This window comes from Saccopteryx bilineata, chromosome 7 (assembly GCF_036850765.1).
Source record: "Saccopteryx bilineata isolate mSacBil1 chromosome 7, mSacBil1_pri_phased_curated, whole genome shotgun sequence".
In the NCBI taxonomy this organism is placed as follows: Eukaryota; Metazoa; Chordata; class Mammalia; order Chiroptera; family Emballonuridae; genus Saccopteryx; species Saccopteryx bilineata.
Genome location: NC_089496.1, coordinates 72,566,587 through 72,590,142, shown reverse-complemented (window position 1 = coordinate 72,590,142; position 23,556 = coordinate 72,566,587). Strand labels below are relative to the sequence as shown.

The window sequence follows — 23,556 nt, the reverse complement described above, 5'->3', positions numbered from 1 at the left end:
TTCAGGAAAAAAAAAAAAAAGAAAGACATATTTGAGAAGCAACTGAAACTACAAGTTGATGCTTCTCATCTCTCTCTTTTACACACACAAATAAATCATAAAACCATCTCATTACCTGTTAAGCAAATAAAATCTGTAGCTACCTATTGGCAGGGATGATTTGGATGGATTTTCTTTAAGCAAAAGAGAAAAAAGGGGAAAAAAGGGGAAAGGAAAGAGATTCAGTCCTGGACAGATAGCTTGGCAGGTTAGAGCATACACAAAGGATGCAGGTTCGATCCCCAGGATCATACAGGAACTGATCGTGTTTCTCCTCTAAAAATCAATTTAACTGACCTGTGGTGGTGCAGTGGATAAAGCGTCAACCTGAAAATGCTGAGGTCGCCGGTTCAAAACCCTGGGCTTGCCTGATCAAGGCACATATGGGAATTGATGCTTCCAGCTCCTTCCCCCTGTCTCTCTCTCCCCCCCCCCCTCCTCTCTAAAAAAAATGAATAAATAAAATAAAAATTTGGCCTGACCTGTGGTGGCGCAGTGGATAAAGGGTCAACCTGGAAATGCTGAGGTTGCCGGTTCGAAGCCCTGGGCTTGCTCGGTCAAGGCACATATGAGAAGCAACTATTACGAGTTGATGCTTCTCCCTCCTCCCCACTGCCCTTCCTCTCCCCCCTCCTCTCTCTAAAATCAATAAATGAATTCAAATAAAATAAAGATTTCTTAAAATTAAAAAAATAAATAAATAAATAAAATAAAAATTTTAAAAAAAATTAAAAAAAAAATTTTAGGCCCTGGCTGGTTGGCTCAGCGGTAGAGCGTCGGCCTGGCGTGCGGGGGACCCGGGTTCGATTCCCGGCCAGGGCACGTAGGAGAAGCGCCCATTTGCTTCTCCACCCCACCCCCTCCTTCCTCTCTGTCTCTCTCTTCCCCTCCCGCAGCCAAGGCTCCACTGGAGCAAAGATGGCCTGGGCACTGGGGATGGCTCCTTGGCCTCTGCCCCAGGCGCTAGAGTGGCTCTGGTCGCAGCAGAACATCGCCCCCTGGTGGGCAGAGCTTCACCCCTGGTGGGCGTGCCGGGTGGATCCCAGTTGGGCGCATGCGGGAGTCTGTCTGTCTCTCCCCGTTTCCAGCTTCAGAAGAATACAAAAAAATAAAAAATAGCCTGACCTGTGGTAGCGCATTGGATAAAGCATCGACCTGGAAATGCTGAGGTCGCTGGTTCGAAACCCTGGGCTTGCCTGGTCAAGGCACATATGGGAGTTGATGCTTCCAGCTCCTCCCCCCCTGTCTCTCTCCTCTCTTTCTCTGTCTCTCTCTGTCTCTCTCTGTCCCTCTCTGTCTCCTCTCTAAAATGAATAAATAAAATAATTTTTAAAAAGATCCCATCATTAAAAAAATAAAAAAAAATAAAATAAATAAAAATAAAAAAATCAATTTAGAATACTTTACATATTATAAAAGAAAAGAGGTTCAGCCTGACCTGTGATAGCACAGCGGATCAACCTGGACTGCTGAGGTTGCAGACTCAAGACCCCCCAGTCAAGGCAATCTGAGAAGCAACTATGCTTCCTGCTTCTTCTACACCCCCACACTCTGCCTTTCTCTTTCTCCTCCATCTAAAATCAATTTTAAAAAAAGTTTTATGTTCATGACTTCAGAGTGAGTGTTCAACAATGTTCTGGGCACTAGGCTGCTTCAATGACCAACAAAAACACAAGAATTCTAAACTTTGAAACTTACATTCTGTGTCAAATGAAGACTTGCAAAACTAAATAAAATACATTATAAGGGACTGGAATAAGATCTGGAAGCCGGCCCTGGCCGGTTGGCTCAGCGGTAGAGCGTTGGCCTAGCGTGCGGAGGACCCGGGTTCGATTCCCGGCCAGGGCACATAGGAGAAGCGCCCATTTGCTTCTCCACCCCTCCGCCGTGCCTTCCTCTCTGTCTCTCTCTTCCCCTCCCGCAGCCAAGGCTCCATTGGAGCAAAGATGGCCTGGGCGCTGGGGATGGCTCTGTGGCCTCTGCCTCAGGCACTAGAGTGGCTCTGGTCGCAACATGGCGATGCCCAGGATGGGCAGAGCATCGCCCCCTGGTGGGCGTGCCGGGTGGATCCCGGTCGGGCGCATGCGGGAGTCTGTCTGACTGTCTCTCCCTGTTTCCAGCTTCAGAAAAAAAAAAAAAAAAAAAAGATCTGGAAGCCAATTCTGCTCGCCAGATAAATCAGGCAGGTAATTTCTGGCAGCACTTCAACATTACACTGTATTGTAATAGAAAATAATTTCTCCACTTGTTTTCAACAGACCCACAGGTTACAAAGTACTCCAACTCAGGTCTTTTAGCTCTAAAGCTAAATTAAAATAGTTTACCAGCCTGACCAGGTGGTGGCACAGTGGATAGAGCGTTGGACTAGGATGTGGAAAGACCCAAGTTCGAGACCCCGAGGTCGCCAGCTTGAGCGCGGGCTCATCTGGCTTGAGCAAAAAGCTCACCAGCTTGGGCCCAGGGTCCCTGGCTCCAACAAGGGGTTACTCAGTCTGCTGAAGGCCCACGGTCAAGGCACATATGAGAAAGCAATCAATGAACAACTAAGAAGTCGCAATGCGCAACAAAAAACTAATGATTGATGCTTCTCATCTTTCTGTTCCTGTCTGTCTATCCCTCTCTCTGACTCTGTCTCTGTATAAAATAAAAAATAAAAAAATAAAATAAAAATAAAAATAGTTTACCAGATCAATTCTGAAGAGACTATACGGATTTCATCATTTTAAAAAATTACTGGGCCCTGGCAGGTTGGCTCAGTGGCAGAGCATCAGCTGGCTGTGGATGTCCCCAGTTTGATTCCCAGTCAGGGCACACAAGAGAAGTGACCATTTGCTTCTCCACCCCCTCTTTTCTCTCTCTTCCACTACCACAGCCATGGCTGGATTGGCTCCAGCGCATCAGCCTCAGGTGCTGAGGATGGCTCTGTGGAACCTCCACCTCAGGTGCTAAAAATAGCTTGGTTGCAAACATGGCCCCAGATGGGCAGAGCATCGGCCCCAGATGAGGGTTGCCGGGTGGATCCCAGTTGGACGCGTGTCAGAGTCTATCTCCCCTCCTCTCACTTGGAAAAAAAATTACTGCTTTTTAAAAATTCTTAAAAAAAAAATTCTTTTAGCACTGGCTGGTTAACTCAGGCGGTTAAGAGCACTGTCCCAGGTCTGACCTGTGGTGGTGCAGTGGATAAAAGCACTGACCTGGAGTGCTAGGTTTGCCAGTTCAAAACCTTGAACTTCCCCGGTTCAGGCACATATGGGAGTTGATGCTTCCTGTTGCCCTCCCCCATTCTCTCTCTCTTCTAAAAAAATGTTTAAAAAAAAAAAAAAAAGAGTATCACTCTGAAATGACAAGGTTGCCATTCCCCAGTTAAGGGCATATATAGGAAGCAAACCAATGAACACAGGACTGAGTGAAAAAACAAATGAATGCTTCCCCCTCCCGTCTCAAAAAAAATAAAAATAAAAAACCCCAAGAAGGCAAGTCCTGGGGGGATAGCTCCATTGGTTGCATTGGCTGGAATGTATTCCAGAACTTAAAGAGGTTGCTGGTTTGATTCTGATTCCCCAGTCAGGGCACATACAGAAGCAAGCTTGATGGCCTGATGTTCCAGTCTCTTCTTTCCCTGCCTCTCTCTCTCAAAAAAAAAAAGAAAAGAAAAAGAAGATTTTAGCCTCCTGACCAGTAGTGGCACAGTGGATAAAGCATCAACCTGAACACTGAGGTCACTGGCTCGAAAACCTGTGGTCACACTAGCTCTGAGCACAGGCTCATCAATGTGGGGTCACTAAATTGAGTGGGAGATGATCCACACGATCTCAAAGCTCGCCAGCTTAAGCCCAAAGATCACTAGCTTGAGCCAGAAGACACTGACTCAACCCTGGTCAAGGCACATATGAGAAACAATCAATGTACAACTAAAGTGAAAATAACTATGAGTTGATGCTTCTCACCCTGTCTCTCAAGAAAAAAAAAATTACTTCCGAGAGAATTGTTCCACTTATTCATTGGTTGATTCTTGTGTGTGCCCTGTCTGGAGATCAAATCTACAACCTTCGTGTATCAGGATGACACTAACTAACTGAACTATCCGGCCAGGGCAAAAAATTACTGCTTTTAAAACACAGTTTTCAAAACTGACCACAACTTATAAACCTTCAATCTGAAATACTGTTATCACACAGCAAATCTGTATATTCATTTTCAACATATTTACCCAGTGTCTTTCATGTGCCTGCCTGTGGTAAATAAACACTTTCTGATTAATGGGGGCACCAATAAGTGAGCATATACTTTTGCATAATCCCCCAAATTTCATACTTTAACTATCTTCACAAACAATAAGAGTGATTGCCCTAGCCAATTAGTTCCATGGGTTAGAGCAGGGGTAGTCAACCTTTTTATACCTACCGCCCACTTTTGTATCTGTTAGTAGTTTTCTAACCACCCACCGGTTCCACAATAATGGTGATTTATACAGTAGGGAAGTAACTTACTTTATAAAATTTATAAAGCAGCCTGACCTGGCGGTGCCACAGTGGATAGAGCATCAGACTGGGATGCGGAGGACCCAGGTTTGAGACCCCGAGGTTGCCAGCTTGAGCGCGGGCTCATCTGGTTTGAGCAAAGCTCACCAGCTTGGACCCAAGGTCGCTGGCTTGAGCAAGGGGTTACTCGGTCTGCTGAAGGTCCACGGTCAAGGCACATATGAGAAAGCAATCAATGAACAACTAAGGTGTCGCAACAAAAAACTGATGATTGATGCTTCTCATCTCTCTCCATTCCTGTCTGTTCCTATCTATCCCTCTCTCTGACTCTCTTTCTGTCCCTGTAAAAAAAAAAAAAAATTATAAAGCAGAGTTATAGCAAGTTAAAGCATGTAATAATTACTTGCCAAGTATTTTATGTCAGATTTTCGCTGTTTGGCAGAATAAATCTTTATAAAACAACTTACTATAGGGCCCAAGTCCTTCTGATCGAGCCCCCCCCCAAAAAGAAAAAAATAGTTAAATCTATCTTTTTATTTTTACTTTGGTTGCTCCGCTGCTCCCCATCATGAAAGCTGGAACACCCATAGGGACCAGGTTGACTACCACTGGGTTAAGAGTGTCATCCCGAAATACCAAGGCTGCAGATTCAATTTCCGGTCAGGGCACACACGGGAAGCAACCAATGAATGCAAGACTAACTCAAACAAATGAATGCTTTTCTTTATTTTCTTTCTCTCTCTCCCCCCTCCCCTTCCCTCCCTGTCTCTCTAAAATCAATCAATAAATTTTAAGAAAAAAATTATTAAAAAACAGCAACTGCGCCTGACCTGTGGTGGCGCAGTGGATAAAGCGTAAACCTGGAAACACTGAGGTTGCCGGTTCAAAACCCTGGCTTGCCTGGTCAAGGCACATATGGGAGTTGATGCTTCCTGCTCCTCCCCTTTCTCTCTCTCTCTCTCTCTATCTCCCCCCATCCTCTCTAAAATGAATAAATAAATAAAATTTAAAAAAAAATAAAAAACAGCAACTGATGAACTACTGTAAAGGTCACAGGGAAGGGTACAGGTGGAAGACAACTGGTACAAAAGCAGAGAAACATGTTAAGGTCACATTACTATTTAAATATAAACAGTACACTATCACTGGAACATAGGATAAACATAAAAGTAGAAGTACAAGTTACACAGATCACAGAATGCCTTTATGTCATGTTATGAAACCTGGACTTTCTATTCTGTACAGGATTCCCAAATCTGAACAAGAGTCTCTTGGTGCAGTTTGGGTTTTTTTGTTTTTTAAGTGAGAGGAGAGGGGATAGAGAGACAGACTCCCACATGCACCCCAGCCAGAAACCAGCTGGTAACCTCCATCTGGGGCTGATGCTGGAATCAACCAAGCTATCCTCAGCGCCCAGGGCTAACACTCAAACCAAAAGAGCCACTGGCTGGGAGAAAGAGGGAAAGAAGGGGGAGAAGAAGGGGAAGAGAAGCAAATGGTCGCTTCTCATGTGTGCCCTGATCAGGGATCAAACCTGGAACTTCCACACATCAGGCGAACACTCCATCCACCCACTGAGCCAACTGGTGAGGGCTTTAGTATGGGGTTTGTTTTTTTAAAGAGACAGAGAGAGAAGGACAGCCAGGGATAGACAGCCAGACTGGAAGAGAGATGAGAAATATCAACTCATAGTTGTGGCACCTTAGTTATTCACTGATGGCTTTCTTATATGTGCCTGAGGGGTGGGCTCCAGCCAAACCAGCAACCTTGGGCTTCAGGCAAACAACCTCATGCTCAAGCTGGCAACCTCAAATCTGGGTCCTCATTGTCCCAAGCCAATGCTCTATCCACTGCACCACAGCCTGGTCAGGCTGGTGCAGTTTTCAAAACAACAGATTTCAGGGTCTGGCCAGTTGGTTCAGTGGCAGAGCATCAGCCAGGCATATAGAAGTCCCAGGTTCAATTCCCAGTCAGGTCATAAGAAAGTAATCATCTGCTTCTCCCCTTCTTCCTCCACTTCCACAGCCAATGGCTTGATTGGTTTGAGCATTGGCCCCGGGCACTGAGGATAGCTTGGTTGGTGAGAGCGCCTCATCTTCAGGTGCTAAAAAATAGTTTGATTGATTCAAGCATCAGCTCCAGATGGGGCAGCCAGGTGAATCCTGGTCCAGACACATGCAGGAGTCTGTCTCACTATCTCCCCTCCTCTCACTTAAACAAACATTTGGGGAGGGGTTGTGTTTTTCCGAAGTTAGAAGCGGGGAGGCAATCAGACAGACTCCCGCATGTGCCCAACCAAGATCCACCCAGCATGCCCACCAGGGGGCGATGCTCTGCCCATCTGGGGCGTTGCTCCCTTGCAGCAGGAGCGATCATAGCGCCTGAGGCAGAGATTATGGAGCCATCCTCAGCATCCAGGCCAGCTTTGCTCCAATGGAGCCTTGGCTGCAGGAGGGGAAGAGAGAGATAGAGAGGAAGGAGAAGGGGAAGGGTGAGAAGCAGATGGGCGCTTCTCCTGTGTGTCCTGGATAGGAATCGAACCCAGGACTTCCACACACAGGGCTGACACTCTACCGCTGAGCCAACTGGCCAGGGCCACAACTACAGATTTCAAACCTCACCAGAGAACTATATCAAGATCTCTCCAAGTAGACCAGGCGTGGCCAACAGTTTTTGCCCCCGAGCCAGATTAGAAAACTTTTTTCACTGGCAGGACAAAATATCAAAATTAAAAAATGTTAAATACGGCCTGACTTGTGGTGGCGCAGTAGATAAAGCGTCGACCTGGAAATGCTGAGGTCGCCGGTTCGAAACCCTGGGCTTGCCTGGTCAAGGCACATATGGGAGTTGATGCTTCCAGCTCCTCCCCCCTTCTCTCTCCCTGTCTCTCTCTCTCTATCCCTCTCTCCTCTCTAAAATGAATTTAAAAAAATTTTTTTTAAATGTTAAATACAAAAACGATTTAAGTAAACAAAATTTTATCATGTAGTTTGTTTATGAATAAATGTAAGAGTGAAAAAAATTTTAATATACATTAATTATATTAATAAAAATATAATAAATTATTTTAATAAAAATATAATCATATACTGTATAAATATCCAAACTGTAATGCAATCAATCAAAACAATATTTAATTAATAGAATGAGCTTGAAGGGGTTATATCACAAATAAAACAATTATTTCGTTTTAAAAACAGCCTGGACACGTTTTCAGTTATCAACTGCAGCTATTGTCTATGCTACAACGCTACTTGATTCAGCACACTTGACCACAAAAATAACGAATTGTTTGAACTTGGGTGCGAACTGGCAAACTCCGCCTAAAAGAATGTGGGTTTCACATCACCGCTAAACAGTTTGTATCGAGTACGGACGAGTACAAAAGTTGTAAATCTTTATAATGGAATTTTTTTAAAAATAAAGAAGTACTGCGAATCCATTCGACCAATTATTAGAAGTTAACCCTAGATTAGTCACACGCGGAATTCTTTTCCGCATATCACTATCTTCTTAAAATATCTCAATTTCCAATAATCAAAGACGCTTCTGCTTCTGCATAGCTGAAATTTCAAAGTAGCGGAGAATATTAAAAATTTAATAGCGGGCCGCATAAACTCATTATGCAGGCTGAATCCTGCCCGCAGACCATATGTTGGCCATGCCTTAAGCAGACCCAATAACTTTACTTTGATCAAATTTCTCGCCTGACCTGTGGTGGTGCAGTGGATAAAGCGTCAACCTGGAAACGCTGAGGTTGCTGGTTCAAAACCCTGGGCTTGGCCCTGGCCGGTTGGCTCAGCGGAAGAGCGTCGGCCTGGCGTGCGGGGGACCCGGGTTCGATTCCCAGCCAGGGCACACAGGAGAAGCGCCCAATTGCTTCTCCACCCCCGCCCCCCCCTCCTTCCTCTCTGTCTCTCTCTTCCCCTCCCGCAGCCAAGGCTCCATTGGAGCAAAGATGGCCCGGGCGCTGGGGATGGCTCCTTGGCCTCTGCCCCAGGCGCTAGAGTGGCTCTGGTCACGGCAGAGCGACGCCCGGAGGGGCAGAGCATCGCCCCCCTGGTGGGCGTGCCGGGTGGATCCCGGTCGGGCGCATGCAGGAGTCTGTCTCTCCCCGTTTCCAGCTTCAGAAAGAAAGAAAAAAAAAAATACCCTGGGCTTGCCTGGTCAAGGCACATATGGGAGTGGATGCTTCCTGCTCCTCCCCCCTTCTCTCTACCCCTTCTCTATAATGAATAAATAAAATCTTTAAAAAAAAATTCTCTATGTAATTCCTATACAGTGGTCTACTCTGAAGAACCACTGTCTGAGGTTGCAGGGCCTATGCAGAGATTCAAGTGGAGACTGAAAATAGGGAGACCGGTCAAAGGTTTCTCCGAACAGCCTGGGATAAGCTAAATAGGCCTAAACCAAAAGTAGAAATTAAGGATAACTATGCAAAAATACAAAGAGAATAAAATTACTTTCAGGCTGCTGGAAAGCATTAACTAGGACAGGAAATGGAGGGAGAAGTTTTTCAGTTCAATCTTGAAATATGTTAGTGGTTATAGCACACCCAAAATGGAGCCATCTAGTAAACAGCTGAGAACATGCCTGGAGCTGAGGAAAGACCTGGCCTACAGCCATTGTTCAATACTGTGGGCAAGGAGGCCACGTGGACATAAATAAGGTAAATAGCCGCAGCAAAGATCAGACCTGTGTCTCAATTTCTCTACAGGTAAACTTTAAAGGCACCATAAAAATGGTCTTCAGAGTGGACCACAGCACAGGAATTAGTTCATAGAGAAATTTGATCAAAGTAAAGTTACTGAGTCTACTTTTGGTTGCTGCTGCCAAAGACAGTTGCACTGAGGCTAAGGCCCTCTGATCTCCATTCTAGCTACGTGACCTTAATATTCTGTTGGAAAAATATGGCACTGGCTAAGGAGTATGACCCAGGATAAATGCTTAATTTTCATGGAAGTGGAGAGAAAGACTAGCAATTGGGGAAAGAGCAAACCATAACATTAGATTTTTTTTAAATGTTTCTTTTATTGACTAGAGTGAGGGAGACAGCAGGAGAGGAACAGGAACATCTGTACCTATATGTGCTCTGACTGGGGACGGAACAGCAACCTGTGTCTCAGGACAATGTTCTAACCCAGTGGTCAGCAAACCACAGCTCGCGAGCCACATGCAGCTCAATCAGATTGAGGACCTTTTTAGCAAAAGCCAGCTTAGGAGTACCCTAATTAGGTTAATAACAATGTACCTACCTATATAGTTTAAGTTTAAAAAAACTTGGCTCTCAAAAGAAATTTTAATCGTTGTACTGTTGATATTTGGCTCTGTTGACTAATAAGTTTGCCAACCACTGCTAACCAACTGAGCTATTCAGCCAGGACAGATTTTATTTTTTAAAAACCTTTCTCAGGCCCTGGCCAGTTGGCTCAGTGGTAGAGCGTCAGCCTGGCGTGCGGGAGTCCCGGGTTCAATTCCCGGCCAGGGCACACAGGAGAAGCGCCCATCTGCTTCTCCACCCCTCCCCCTCTCCTTCCTCTCTGTCTCTCTCTTCCCCTCCCGCAGCCAAGGCTCCACTGGAGCAAAGTTGGGCGGGTGCTGAGGATGGCTCCATGGCCTCTGCCTCAGGCGCTAGAATGGCTCTGGTTTCAACAGAGCAATGCCCCAGATGGGCAGAGCATCGCCCCCTGGTGGGCATGCCGGGTGGATCCCGGTTGGGCGCATGCGAGAGTTTGTCTGACTGCCTCCCCATTTCCAACTTCAGAAAAAAATACCAAAAAATAAAAATAAAAAAGCATTAAAAAAATAAAAACCTTTCTCCATTCTTAATCCTTTCTAATATCAAACTACAAAGGTAATTCCGCCCCATGCTCTTAAATTCAAGAATAAGGTTCCAGTTCCCCACCCTCCCTTACTAGGAGTTATCACTGAAAGGCCAGAATCAGCCAGTCTCTCAATTCCTGACAAGACAATGGGCCTTCCTATTACCTACAGGCTAGATGTCCAACAGCTTTCTTTATACTATGCTTTAATAGAATTTCAAGTGGAAGACCAAGTCCAGTGCAAGCAGTCACTGTGCTTAAAAACTGCTTAACAGCCTGACCTGTGGTGGCGCAGTGGATAAAGCGTCGACCTGGAAATGCTGAGGTCACCGGTTCGAAACCCTGGGCTTGCCTGGTCAAGGCACATATGGGAGTTGATGCTTCCAGCTCCTCCCCCCTTGTCTCTCTCTGTCTCTCTCTCTCCTCTCTCTCCCTCTCTGTCTCTCTCTCCTCTCTAAAAATGAATAAAAAAAAAAAAAAAAACTTCTTAACATATTCGATTCCCGGCCAGGCCAGGGCACACAGGAGAAGCGCCCATCTGCTTCTCCACCCCTCCCCCTCTCCTTCCTCTCTGTCTCTCTCTTCCCCTCCAGCAGCCGAGGCTCCATTGGAGCAAAGATGGCCTGGGCTCTGGGGATGGCTCCTTGGCCTCTGCCCCAGGCGCTAGAGTGGCTCTGGTGGCGACAGAGTGACGCCCCAGAGGGGCAGAGCGTCGCTCCCTGGTGGGCGTGCTGGGTGGATCCCCGTCGGGCACATGCAGGAGTCTATCCGTTTCAAGCTTCAGAAAAATACAAAAAAAAACCAAAAATAAAATAAAAAATAAAAACTGCTTAACATAGAGGGAGGTGGTGGCGGGGGAGGGGGCAAAAAGAAAACCAAATAGAAGGTAAAGAAGACAATTTGACTTTCGGTGATAGGTACAACATAATCAAATGTCAAAATAACCTGGAGATGTTTTCTCTGAATCTATGTACCCTAATTAATGTCACCCCCTTAAAATTGTCTAAATAAAAAAATTGCTTAACATGTTGCACCATTATTTTTTTAATTCATTCTTTAAATTTTCTTTTAATTTATTGATTTTAGAAATAGAGGGAGAACAAGAAAGAGGGGGGAAGGGGGAAGAGAAAGAGAGAGAGAAGCATCAATCTGTTCCTATATGTTGCCCTGATTGGGATCAAACCCACAACCTTGGTATATCAGGATAACGTTCTAACAAGTTATACAGCCAGGGCATATGTTGTACCATTATTAAGTGAGAAAATAATAGGGTTTAAAGGAATTATGATAAAATACTATTTCTGATAATTCATATTTCCCTTACATTAAGCTCAATTTCTTCTGCAGTGTTTTATTATAACTGTTACAGTATTCCTTTTCCCTTAGATGACTTTTTCTTAACATGTTATATAAATAATTAAAACTTCTTAATTACAGTTATACAACAGCTTTGACACAAAAGTAAAAAACACATCTGGAAAATGATGGTAAGGACAGAGACTCTCTTGGGCAGCTTTCAAAACCTTAAGAGTGATCTCGAGTGTCACCCCAACAAATTCAACAGAAAAGGTTAAAAAAAAAAAGAGCACCTTGGTTCCCACTCTTCTCTAATTCACCAGTATAGCAGCATACCAATTCTCATTGGCTGTTACCCCCCCCCCCCACCTCCACAATACCAGCCTTCTGGTAGAATTAAAAAAAGCATTTCTCCATAAAGCCATCTCAAACCACAGTGACTTTCCTCCTCTGATGTCCTACAAGAGAGACTGACTTTTTGTGTCACCTACCCTTGACAGTCTGGTGAAGCCAATGCGCCTTTTCCTAGAATGTTTTTATAAATATATAAAGCACACAGTATTTCAAAGGAATCCAACTATAATAAAAAAGAGAAGGATTTTAAATGTTTTATAATATTACATGAACTCACTGGTTAGCTGCTGACCCTATAGCTACCACAATTTTTAAGTAATGAGCATTTATCTTCCACAACCGTAATGCTGGAATAGGAAAACGTGCTGCTAAGACTACTGGGCTGTTTTGGGTTGTTGTTGTTGTTTTTTGTGGGGGTGCTACATTCCTAATTGAAATACTAAATTTCAGTTAGACAATAATACAATTTTTTTTTGCATTTTTCTGAAGCTGGAAACAGGGAGAAACAGTCAGACTCCCCCATGCGCCCGACCGGGATCAACCCAGCATGCCCACCAGGGGGCGATGCTCTGCCCATCCTGGGCCTCACCATTTTGCGACCAGAGCCACTCTAGCGCCTGAGGCAGAGGCCACAGAGCCATCCCCAGCGCCCGGGGCCAACTTTGCTCCAATGGAGCCTTGGCTGCGGTAGGGGAAGAGAGAGACATTGAGGAAGGCGCTGCGGAGGGGTGGAGAAGCAAGTGGGCGCTTCTCCTGTGTGCCCTGGCCGGGAATCGAACCCGGGTCCTCCGCATGCTAGGCCGACGCTCTACCACTGAGCCAACCGGCCAGGGCCCAATAACACAATTTTTCCCGAGCAAGTTCAAGAAACTTATGAGTTACGTTCACTGACTCTAGATTAAGAATCACTACTTTATGCCCTGGCCGGTTGGCTCAGTGGTAGAGCATCGGCCTGGCGTACAGGAGTCCCGGGTTCTATTCCCGGCCCATCTGCTTCTCCACCCCTCCCCCTCTCCTTCCTCTCTGTCTCTCTCTTCCCCTCCAGCAGCCAAGGCTCCATTGGAGCAAGGCTGGCCCGGGCGCTGAAGATGGCTCCATGGCCTCTGCCTCAGGTGCTAAAATGGCTCTGATTGCAGCAGAGCGAGACCCCAGATGGGCAGAGAGTCGCCCCCTGGTGGGCGTGCCAGGTGGGTCCTGGTCGGGCAAATGCGGGAGTCTGTCTGCCTCCCCATTTCCAACTTCAGAAAAAATAAAATAAAAATCACTACTTTAAAACACCTAGTTTAAAAAAAAGAATCTATAGAAGGTGTGGTCATAGCTCCTCAATGTGAAAGGCATAAAGAGTCAATCATTACTAAAAATACCATTAAAAACTTCTTGAATATTCCACAGTTACAACATACATGGGGTTTGGATATAGGACTCTTTTAAGTAATTAAACTTTAAAAATCACTACCACAAAAGATTTTTGCAGCCATCTGGACATCTGTAGTAAGCAGCACACATATCCAACAGCAACGAAGGCAATTTTAAAGCGTCAGAGTTTTACTTTCATTTTAGTATACGATTACGCCACCCCCTTAATACATGTAAATGGATGCATTAGTAATGAAATTTAGGAGCTTTCTTCCACTGGAGACCAGGTTCTATCGTCAGCCAAAAAGCTTTGTTGGTCAAAAGCCAATAAAAATTTCACTGTTAATCAGATGTTGTTGCAATTAATCAACTGCGGTATTTAAAGGATAGCATGAAGGCAACGGGGCTTGTAAACGGACGCCTCATCACACTGCGTGTTCCTGGCTTTATTCATCTTTTTACGAGCTGCCGCACCGCGAGCGCGCACTCCGCAGTTCCGAGCGCAAAGCGTTGCCTGCAGGCAGCACAAAGCGCCGCCGCCCGCCCCGCGGAGGTGGGCGCGGGGAGACGCCGGCGGCCATCTTGCGGCGGCCATTTCACGGCGCGGCTCTCCCACCCGGTCGCGCCGCCCGCCTCTCTGCAGCTCGGCGCCTCCACCCGACGCCCCCGACCCGGGCTCGCGGGCCCCCCAGCGCTAGCGGTCGTCCATCCGTGGCGGGCCCGCACCCCTCCCCACCCCATCAGCGCCGCCATGACGCCCGACCCTCCCACCACCGTTCCCTCGTCTGCGCCGCCCCCTCAAAACAACAGATGCTGAGGAAGGCCCGGTGAGCCCGCGCCCGCGCCCCCTCGGCTTCGTCAGTGCCGCAGGGCGCCCCTGGCTCACAAAACGCTCTCCCCAGCCGCGCCCAGGCCCGCGCCGCAATGCGGTTCTGCACAAAACGCCGCCGGCCTCGCGCCACCCGCCTGCCGCCCAGCCTCCGTTAGCTGCCTCACCCAAAGCCCGGACTCACCCTCCTGGAATTTAGGCTTCGGGTCCTGCTTCGGCGCCATTTATAGGGATTTGCCGCCGCCTCCTCCTTCTCCCACCACCCCGACTACCGCCCCCCACTCGCCACCCCACCCAACTTCGCGTCAGACGCCGTGGGCAGCACCAGTTCTACATCCCCGGCGCGATTTGCCGGCGCCCAAACACCTCACTGTGCCGCGACTGCGCAGCCGCGCCCGCCAGCCGCGCCCGCCAACCGCGCCCGCTGCGCACGCGCCCTGCGCCGCGCCGCCCGTGGCACGCCGGGAATGGTAGTTCCAGGCTGGGCGGGGAGGGGCGCCCTTCTCATTCCCTCCCATCCCCCATCTAAGTGTGGGCGGTTTTGGGGCCGGGAGTAAGGTGGTGCGTGAGGCGATAAAGAACGGGGAAGGCCTAGTGTGCAGAAGACCCGCGGACAATACGAACCACCATGATATGGCGTGAGGCGGCCTGCAAGAAGAGATCCGAGCGGCAGCGTTAGGGCCCACCGCTTGGCTACAGTCTGCCAGCTCACTGCCAGTCCACGTAGGCTGCGGACCCCCGGGGTTAGCGCAGACTCCGCAGGATGCAGGAGTGAACTTGGCCTTTGAGACCATGCAGCATTACATGCCACTGAAAGAGGCTTAGGTGAATACCGTTGTGTAATGCCCAAATCGGGTGCAACGCCACCCTACTCATGCAGCCTTTAATTTCTATGATCTGTTACTGAATGTACACAGAACGTGAACGAAAAGCCCTTGGTTTGCTCAGCTACAAAATTGGTGTCCTGTGAGAAATGCTCAGAAGACTGAGGGCCTAACAGTGAATAGGTGCTCAACAAACAGGAAGTAGGATAAAAGTCTGTGGAGGGAAAGAAAAGGAGCTACTTGCTAAACCGATGAGCTCAGAACAGGCCTGCATTGCGGCCTCAGAAACTCAGACCAAAAGTAACTACATAGGATTGTCTGAAATTAACTTTCTAACAAGCGAGTTATGGCAGGTAGTCCTGTCCTAGTAACCTTAACTGAGTGTTGGGCAGATAAAATATATTATGCTCACTTTGTTAAAGATGGCGCTGCCCACATGGAAGCTGTAGCCCAGGTGATATTAATGTGTGTTGGGGGCGGGCTATGGGCAGGCAGGAACCTTGTAGCCTGGGGCTTGGTTTTAGGATTAAGCCTTTTCCACCTTTTTTTTTTTTTTTTTTTTTTTTTTATTGATTTTTAGAGAGAGGGGAGAGAGAGAGAAGGGGGAGGAGCAGGAAGCATCTACTCCCATATGTGCCTTGACCAGGCAAGCCCAGGGTTTCGAACCGGCAACCTCAGTGTTCCAGGTCGACGCTTTATCCCACTGCGCCACCACAGGTCAGGCTTTTTTTTTTTTTTGTAAAAGTATTCTTTTTCTTTGTTGGGCAGATGGTACTGCCCACGTGAGGCCGTTGCCCAGGTGATATTAATGTGTGTTGAGAATCCTTGTAACCTGGGGCTTGGTTTTGGGATTAAGCCTTTCCCACCCTTTTTGATGTGGGGTGGTACAATCCAATCATGCCTCAGAGAAGTGACTTTGTATTAGAGACTTCCCTATTTTGTATATTGGATTAGAGATTGTGAAGCTACAATATAAAATGGGGGCAGAACAAGAGTTTGCGCTCTTGGGGCCCTGGCCGGTTGGCTCAGCGGTAGAGCGTTGGCCTAGCGTGCGGAGGACCCGGGTTCGATTCCCGGCCAGGGCACACAGGAGAAGCGCCCATTTGCTTCTCCACCCCTCCGCCGCGCTTTCCTCTCTGTCTCTCTCTTCCCCTCCCGCAGCCAAGGCTCCATTGGAGCAAAGATGGCCTGGGCGCTGGGGATGGCTCTGTGGCCTCTGCCTCAGGCACTAGAGTGGCTCTGGTCGCAACATGGCGACGCCCAGGATGGGCAGAGCATCGCGCCCAGGATGGGCAGAGCATCGCTCCCTGGTGGGCAGAGCGTCGCCCCATGGTGGGCGTGCCGGGTGGATCCCGGTCAGGCGCATGCGGGAGTCTCTCTGACTGTCTCTCCCTGTTTCCAGCTTCAGAAAAATGGAAAGAAAAAAAAAAAAAAAGAGTGCGCTCTTGGTTCCTGAGGTTAGCATGAGAGAGAGGAGAGAGTAGAGCCAGCAGCGGAAGGAGGCCACATGGAGGAGGCCAGGAAAAGCAGCCAAGATGGTGGAGTGCTGAGTAAGATGCCAGTTTGTGTAGAGTTTGTATCTGGGATAAGGAAGGAGATGGGGAACTGAGGAGAATAAGGCTGGTGAGCTAGAAACCTTTGATTCTAGGAAACTCAGATAAGTCAGTGGCTTTGTGAGCACTGAATGTGATTGGGTTTTGGAGCCCAGTGTGTGTTTTTACTTGCCCACCGGGTGCAAGCTAGGATTAAAGACTATGGCCCACCAGTTTGTGGCTCCGTTGTTTCTTTACCAACTGTCCGAATCCAATGAGAACCTGCATGGGCCAGGCTGCTGTGATGGTGGCCCTGGCAGCCCTGGCTGCTGGCTTTACATTCTTTTTCTTTTATAATTTTATTTTTTTAATGGGGTGACATCAATAAATCAGGGTACATATATTCAAAGAAAACATGTCCAGGTTATCTTGTCATTCAGTTATGTTGCATACCCATCACCCAAAGTCAGATTGTCCTCTTATAAAGCCAGAAGGCATGGCCAGGGCCACCGTCACAGCAGCCCGGCTCATGCAGGTTCGCATTGGATTCGGACAGTCGGTAAAGAAACAAAGGAGCCAAAAGCAGATGGGCTGTCATCTTTAATCCTAGCTTGCACCCGGCGGGCCAGTAAAAATACACACTGGGCTCCAAAAGCCACTCACATTCAGTGCTCACAAAGCTACTGATTTATCTGAGTTTCCTAGAATCAAAGGTTTCTAGCTCACCAGCCTTATTCTCCTCAGTTCCCCATCTCCTTCCTTATCCCAGATACAAACTCTACACAAACTGGCATCTCACTCAGCACTCCGCCATCTTGGCTGCTTCTCCTGGCCTCCTCCACGTGGCCTCCTTCTCTGCTCTCCTCTGCTCTCTCTTCTAATGATAATCTCAGGAACCAAGAGCCCAAACTCCCGCTCCGTCCTTATTTTATAGTGTAGAAATCCAAACCCTTAATCCAATATACAAAATAGGGAAGTCTCTAATACAAAGTCACTTCTCTGAGGCATGATTGGATTGTACCACCCCACATCAAAAAGGGTGGGAAAGGCTTAATCCCAGAACCAAGCCCCAGGCTACAACGATCCTGCCTACCCCCAACACACATTAATATCACCTGGGTAACGGCCTCCACGTGGGCAGTGTCATCTTTAACAAAGTGAGCATAATACATTTTATCTGCCCAACACCTCTGTCACCTTCTATCTAGTTTTCTTTGTACCCCTCCCCCTCCCCCTTCCCAACCTTTTTGATGTGGGGTGGTACAATCCCATCATGCCCCAGATAAGTGACTTTGTATTAGAGACTTCCCTATTTTTTTTTTTAATTTTATTTATTCTTTTTAGAGAGGAGAGAGAGAGGGAGAGAGAGAGACAGAGGGAGAAGCTGGAAGCATCAATTCCCATATGTACCTTGACCAGGCAGGCCCAGGGTTTCGAACCGGCGACCTCAGCATTTCCAGGTCGACGTTTTATCCACTGCGCCACCACAGGTCAGGCTTCCCTATTTTGTATATTGGATTAAAGGTTTGGATTTCTACACTATAAAATAGGGGCAGAACGGGAGCTTGCTCTCTTGGTTCCTGAGATTAATATTAGAGGAGAGAGCAGAGAAATGCCACGTGGAGGAGGCCAGGAAAAGCAGCCAAGATGGTGGAGTGTTGAGTGAGAGGCCAGTTTGTGAGAGTTTGTATCTGGGATAAGGAAGGAGATGGGGAACAGAGGTGAATAAGACTGGTGAGCTAGAAACCTTTGATTCTAGGAAACTCGAATAAGTCAGTAGCTTTGTGAGCACTGAATGTGAGTGGGTTTTGGAGCTCAGTGTGTGTTTTTTACTTGCCCGCCGGGTGCAAACTAGGATTAAAGATGATGGCCCACCAGTTTTTGGCTCCGTTGTTTCTTTACTGACTGTCCGAATCCAATGGGAACCTGCATGGGCCAGGCGGCTGTGATAGTGGTCGTGGCTTCTGGCTTTACACTGAGCCTGTCTGTTGTCCTTTTGCACCTAGATAACATACCTTTGGAATGTCAGGATAATTTATTTTTCCAAACCCCTCAGGGCACAATCACTTTACCAGAGCAGAGACCACAAAACCCCTCAGTGTTATTACCATGTTAATTGTTGTATTCCCTATCCTATACCCACCAATGTAAAAGAAGTATTTGTCTATTTATTTTTACTTTTTATCCAATCCCAGAGATTTACCCACTTTGCTTTCTCCTGCTTGCTTAATCTATCACCAATGGATTTCATATAGCCCCTTTTTTCCTCCTTTTTTTTTTTTTTTTTTTTTTTACAGGGACAGAGTCAGAGAGAGGGAGAGATAGGGACAGACAGACAGGAACGGAGAGAGATGAGAAGCATCAATCATCAGTTTTTCGTTGCGACACCTTAGTTGTTCATTGATTGCTTTCTCATATGTGCCTTGACCGTGGGCCTTCAGCAGACCAAGTAACCTCTTGCTTGAGCCAGCAACCTTGGGTCCAAGCTGGTGAGCTTTTTTGCTCAAGCCAGATGAGCCCGCGCTCAAGCTGGCGACCTCAGAGTCTCAAAGCTGGGTCCTTCTCATCCCAGTCCAACGCTCTATCCACTGCGCCACCACCTGGTCAGACTGCCTCCTCCGTTTATTGTAATGTATAAAATAAGATGCAAAACTGCCATTCTCTGGAGCATTTTCTCTATCTGTTGAGATTTTCCTTCCTGGCAATTGTTGTCAGTTTGGCTCAAATAAACTTACAAAAAATTATCTACAGTGCCTGACCTGTGGTGGCGCAGTGGATAAAGTGTCGATCTGGAAATGCTGAGGTCGCCGGTTCGAAACCCTGGGCTTGCCTGGTCAAGGCACATATGGGAGTTGATGCTTCCAGCTCCTCCCCCCCTGCTCTCTGTCTCTCTCTTTCTCTCTCTCTGTCTCTCTCTCTCTCTCTGTCTCTCCCTCTCCTCTCTAAAATGAATAAATAAAAAAAAATTATCTACAGGTTTGAATGTTTCTTATGTTGACAAGTCCCAAAATACTTCCACAGACAGTCCCCAACATCCTCCAGGCCTTACACTTGTCTCCCTGTCTTTCCTAAACCCTCCTCTGAACTGCTATGCACACCACCACTTCCAGGCTCCCTCTCCATTTCTCCAAGTTGTCCTTCACTCTTCCTTTTAACACAAGCCCTTCTATGAACACAGACACCACCAAGAACCTGCATTTCAGGTGTCTATACACCATCTTGTCTGTCCTAGTCTTCAGAAAAAGGGCAAAGACCTCTCTGTGACCCCACCCACTGCCAGTACACTTTTTTAAACTTTCTGAATGCAGAATACTTCAAAATAATTCAATAATCATTGAAATTTTTTGGAAATATAAAAAAGTGAAAAATCCCTTACCTACCCATTTTCCAACATCAAAACATTGAAACAAACCATTGCTTTTCCTAAGGCTTTTGAAATGAAATGAAGATACCAATTATTTAATATAAGGTATAAAAACATTAAAATCAAAATCACCTCCCAGTAGAACATTGATAATATCAGTTTTCTGGGACTACCATAATAGAGTGCCACAAACTGGCTTACACAACAAATTTATTGTCTGAGGGCTGTAAGGAAGAATTTGTTCCATGCCCCTCCTCCAGCTTCTGGTAGTTTGCTGGAAATCTCTGACATTCCTTGGCTTGTTAAAGCATCACCCAGATTTCTGCCTTCATCTTCACATGGCGTTCTCCTGTGCGTGTGTATGTTTGTCTCCAAATTCCTCCTTTTTATAAAGACACCAATTAGACTGGATTAAGAGTCCATTCTGCTCTGGTTACCACCACATCTTAACTAGTTACATCTATAACTTTATTTCCAAATAAGGACACATTCTGAGGCATCAGAGGTTAGGACTTCACATGAATTTTTGGGCGGCACAGTTCAACTCATAACACCAATCTTAGATTTGAAATGAATGTTTGATGTCTTCACTGACTTCTCATCAATTTAACTTTGTTTTTCTCTGCTGGGATTTACCTTTTGGAAGTTTCTACTTCACCTCTCATCACCTTGAGATTAAGTACTCAGTGGTGGGATTCAAATAATTTAACAGCTGGGTCTCTACCCTAATGACGGTTTTAAGTCTAAAAAAGCGATATACTGAAAGGTAGTTTATTATTTCATGCATTTAATACTTAAATAAGAACAATAGAAGAGGTACACAAAACTACATTATAAGAAAGAGTTTTAAAATATTCATGAAAAGGCCTGACCTGTGGTGGCGCAGTGGATAAAGTGTCAACCTGGAATGCTGAGGTTGCTGGTTCAAAACCCTGGGCTTGCTGGGTCAAGGCAAATATGGAAATTGATGCTTCCTGCTCCTCTCCTCCTCCTCTCTCTCTCTCTCTCTCTCTCCCCTAAAATGAATAAATAAAATCTTTAAAATAAATAAATAAAATAAAATATTCATGAAAAATATTAAATAATACCTGGCAAAAAACAATAAAACTCATTTAACATATTGCATATTGCTTCTTGATTGGCATCCTCACTTACAATTTTTTTCACCTATGGACGGAATGAATGTTACTAGAGGTGCTTAGAATATGCTGTTGTATAGGTGAATGTTAAAAAAGAGCAAAGAATGGCCTGACCTGTGGTGGCGCAGTGGATAAAGTGTCAACTTCAAATTCTGAGGTCACCTGTGGTTCGAAATCCTGGGCTTCCCTGGTCAATGCACATATAGGAGTTGATGCTTCCTGCTCCTTCCCCCTTCTATCTCTGTCTCTCCTCTCTAAAAAAAAAAAATGAATAAACTTAAAAAAATAATTTAAAGCCTGACCTGTGGTGGCGCAGTGGATAAAGCGTCGACCTGGAAATGCTGAGGTCGCCGGTTCGAAACCCTGGGCTTGCCTGGTCAAGGCACATATGGGAGTTGATGCTTCCAGCTCCTCCCCCCTGTCTCTCTCTCCTCTCTCTCTGTCTCTCTCTCTCTCCTCTCTAAAATGAATAAATAAAAATTTAAAAAAACAAACAAACAAAAAAAAATAATTTAAAAAAAGAGTAAGGAATGTAAATTTGTGACCTCCACATTGGGCAGCTGCCCAGGTGCCCACCTTAGAGAGAGCCCTGATGACAAGTGCCATTTTTTTTTTTTTTTTTAGAGAGACAGAGAAAGAGAGAGAGAGAGAGAAGGGAGAGGAGCAGAAAACATTATTAAGCCTGAACTGGTTAAAAGGGAAAACTATGAAACTAGAGAGCAACTTCATTTTACAAATACACGGTTAAAGGTTCTTTGATATAGAAAACTATTTGTTATGGAGTGGCTTATTGAAGGGCAGTGTAAAAACTAAAGGTCAGGGAGTAAGAAGACCTGAATATTTATGAAATTGTGAATTTCATAAATTTTGCTGAGGTGATCTCTCAGTCAAAATGTTAGGAATGTGCATTTTTGAATTAGTGATTCAAACTGAATTTTCCCCTCCAGCCATTTTAGTCTTTTTTAAAGATTTCCTTTGATTCATTTTAGAGAGTTAAGAGGAACAGGAAGCATCAACTCCTATATGTTCCTTGGCCAGGCAAGCCCAAGGTTTTGAACCAGCAACCTCAGTGTTCCCAGTCAACACTTTACCCACTGCGCCACCACAGGCCAGGTGACAAGTGCTGTTCTAACAACCAGTTTTTAACAACCAGCTCGCCGAACTCAAGAAAAAATTACGTAGGTATCGGTTCTGCTGAACCTGTGCGAACCAGCTGAATCCCACCACTGGAAGTATGCCTCTGTAATAAAAGCAGTATTTAGGGACCTTTATTTCTGATTCTGAAAATTTCCATGTGTTTCTTCCAAAGTCAGAAATTGTGTCCTGAATTGATGATATAACATATGGTAATTGTGGAGAATGTTTGAAAATTGCTGGTAATTATAGAAAATATATAAGACAAGAAAAGAACTCACAGCTGTTAACATAAAAGCAATGTTCTGCCCCAAGAAATTGAGTTATTTTAGGAGAATATAATTATTTGCTTTGGGAGATGTTTTAAGACCAAAATCAGTTTGACCTGTGGTGGCACAGTGGATAAAGCATTGAGCTGCAACACTGAGGTTTCTGGTTCAAAACCCTGGGCTTGCCTGGCCAAGGCACATATAGGAGTTGACGCTTCCTGCTCCTCTTAACAATCTAAAATGAATAAAAATGGCTGAAGGAAATTTTTCAGTTTGAATTACTAATTCAAAAATGCACATTCCTAATATTTTGACCGAGATCACCTCAGCAAAATTTATGAAATTCACAATTTCATAAATATTCAGGTCTTCTTACTCCCTGACCTTCAGTTTTTACACTGCCCTTCAATAAGCCACTCCATAACAAAGTTTTCTACATCAAAGAACCTTTAACCGTGTATTTGTAAAATGAAATTGCTCTCTAGTTTCATGGTTTCCCCTTTTAACCAGTTCAGGCTTAATAGTGTTTTGTGTTCTGAATTGTTTGAAAATAAGAAACTCCGGATAAAGTCTGAGATCGAACTGGGGAAGGGGAAAAGAAAAAAAAAAAAAAAGAGTAAAAGAGCCGCCCAACGTGGGGCTCGAACCCACGACCCTGGGATTAAGAGTCCCATGCTCTACCGACTGAGCTAGCCGGGCAGTCGGAAGTTGCCCTTTTTTCTAGATCCCTTCAAAGTAAAGAGGTTGTGTCACCTTGCTCAGAGATTAACGTTTTGTATTAGATTACATTTTACAGGGATAAACTTTCCCTCTACTCTCAAACGTATTTTATGTATGGTTAAGTGCGCACCAATTTACTGATTAGTAAAATCCACAACCGGCCCTCTAGCGGTCAGCGAGGGGGCGGTGGGTGCAGGTGGTCCCGGACTCCGGTTGAGACAGGACTCAAGCCCGTGGTTCCCGGTTGCCACAGAGATCACAGGCGGAGCATGCACCCGCTGCGGGGACCAAGGGTGTCCCCGACACAACGTGCAGAATACGGAAGTAGGAAAGTCCGCCGTCCTTCCAGAAAAGACCCGAATTCAGAGCATGCCTACAGAGCTGACCTCTCTGCCCC

General features: G+C 46.0%; 1 protein-coding gene and 2 non-coding genes across 4 annotated transcripts in view; all 3 read right to left on the bottom strand.

The window, feature by feature from the left end:
* MORF4L1 (mortality factor 4 like 1) overlaps nt 1–14,518 on the bottom strand; it is a 44,789-nt gene extending 30,271 nt beyond the window's left edge. Inside the window, exon 1 of one of the 2 annotated variants that reach the window (XM_066238287.1) lies at nt 14,362–14,518. In XM_066238287.1, coding sequence (XP_066094384.1) covers nt 14,362–14,401 — 40 coding nt within the window. In that variant the 5' untranslated portion in view covers nt 14,402–14,518. The remainder of the gene's footprint in view (nt 1–14,361) is intronic. The other variant, XM_066238288.1, reaches the window with a different exon arrangement.
* On the bottom strand, nt 12,751–12,826 carry TRNAA-AGC (transfer RNA alanine (anticodon AGC)). The gene has a single exon. It is a non-coding gene; the product is annotated as a tRNA-Ala (tRNA).
* Nucleotides 14,519–23,065: 8,547 nt separating the features above from the next.
* TRNAK-CUU (transfer RNA lysine (anticodon CUU)) lies at nt 23,066–23,138 on the bottom strand. Its single transcript has one exon. It is a non-coding gene; the product is annotated as a tRNA-Lys (tRNA).
* Between the last annotated feature and the right edge of the window lie 418 nt (nt 23,139–23,556).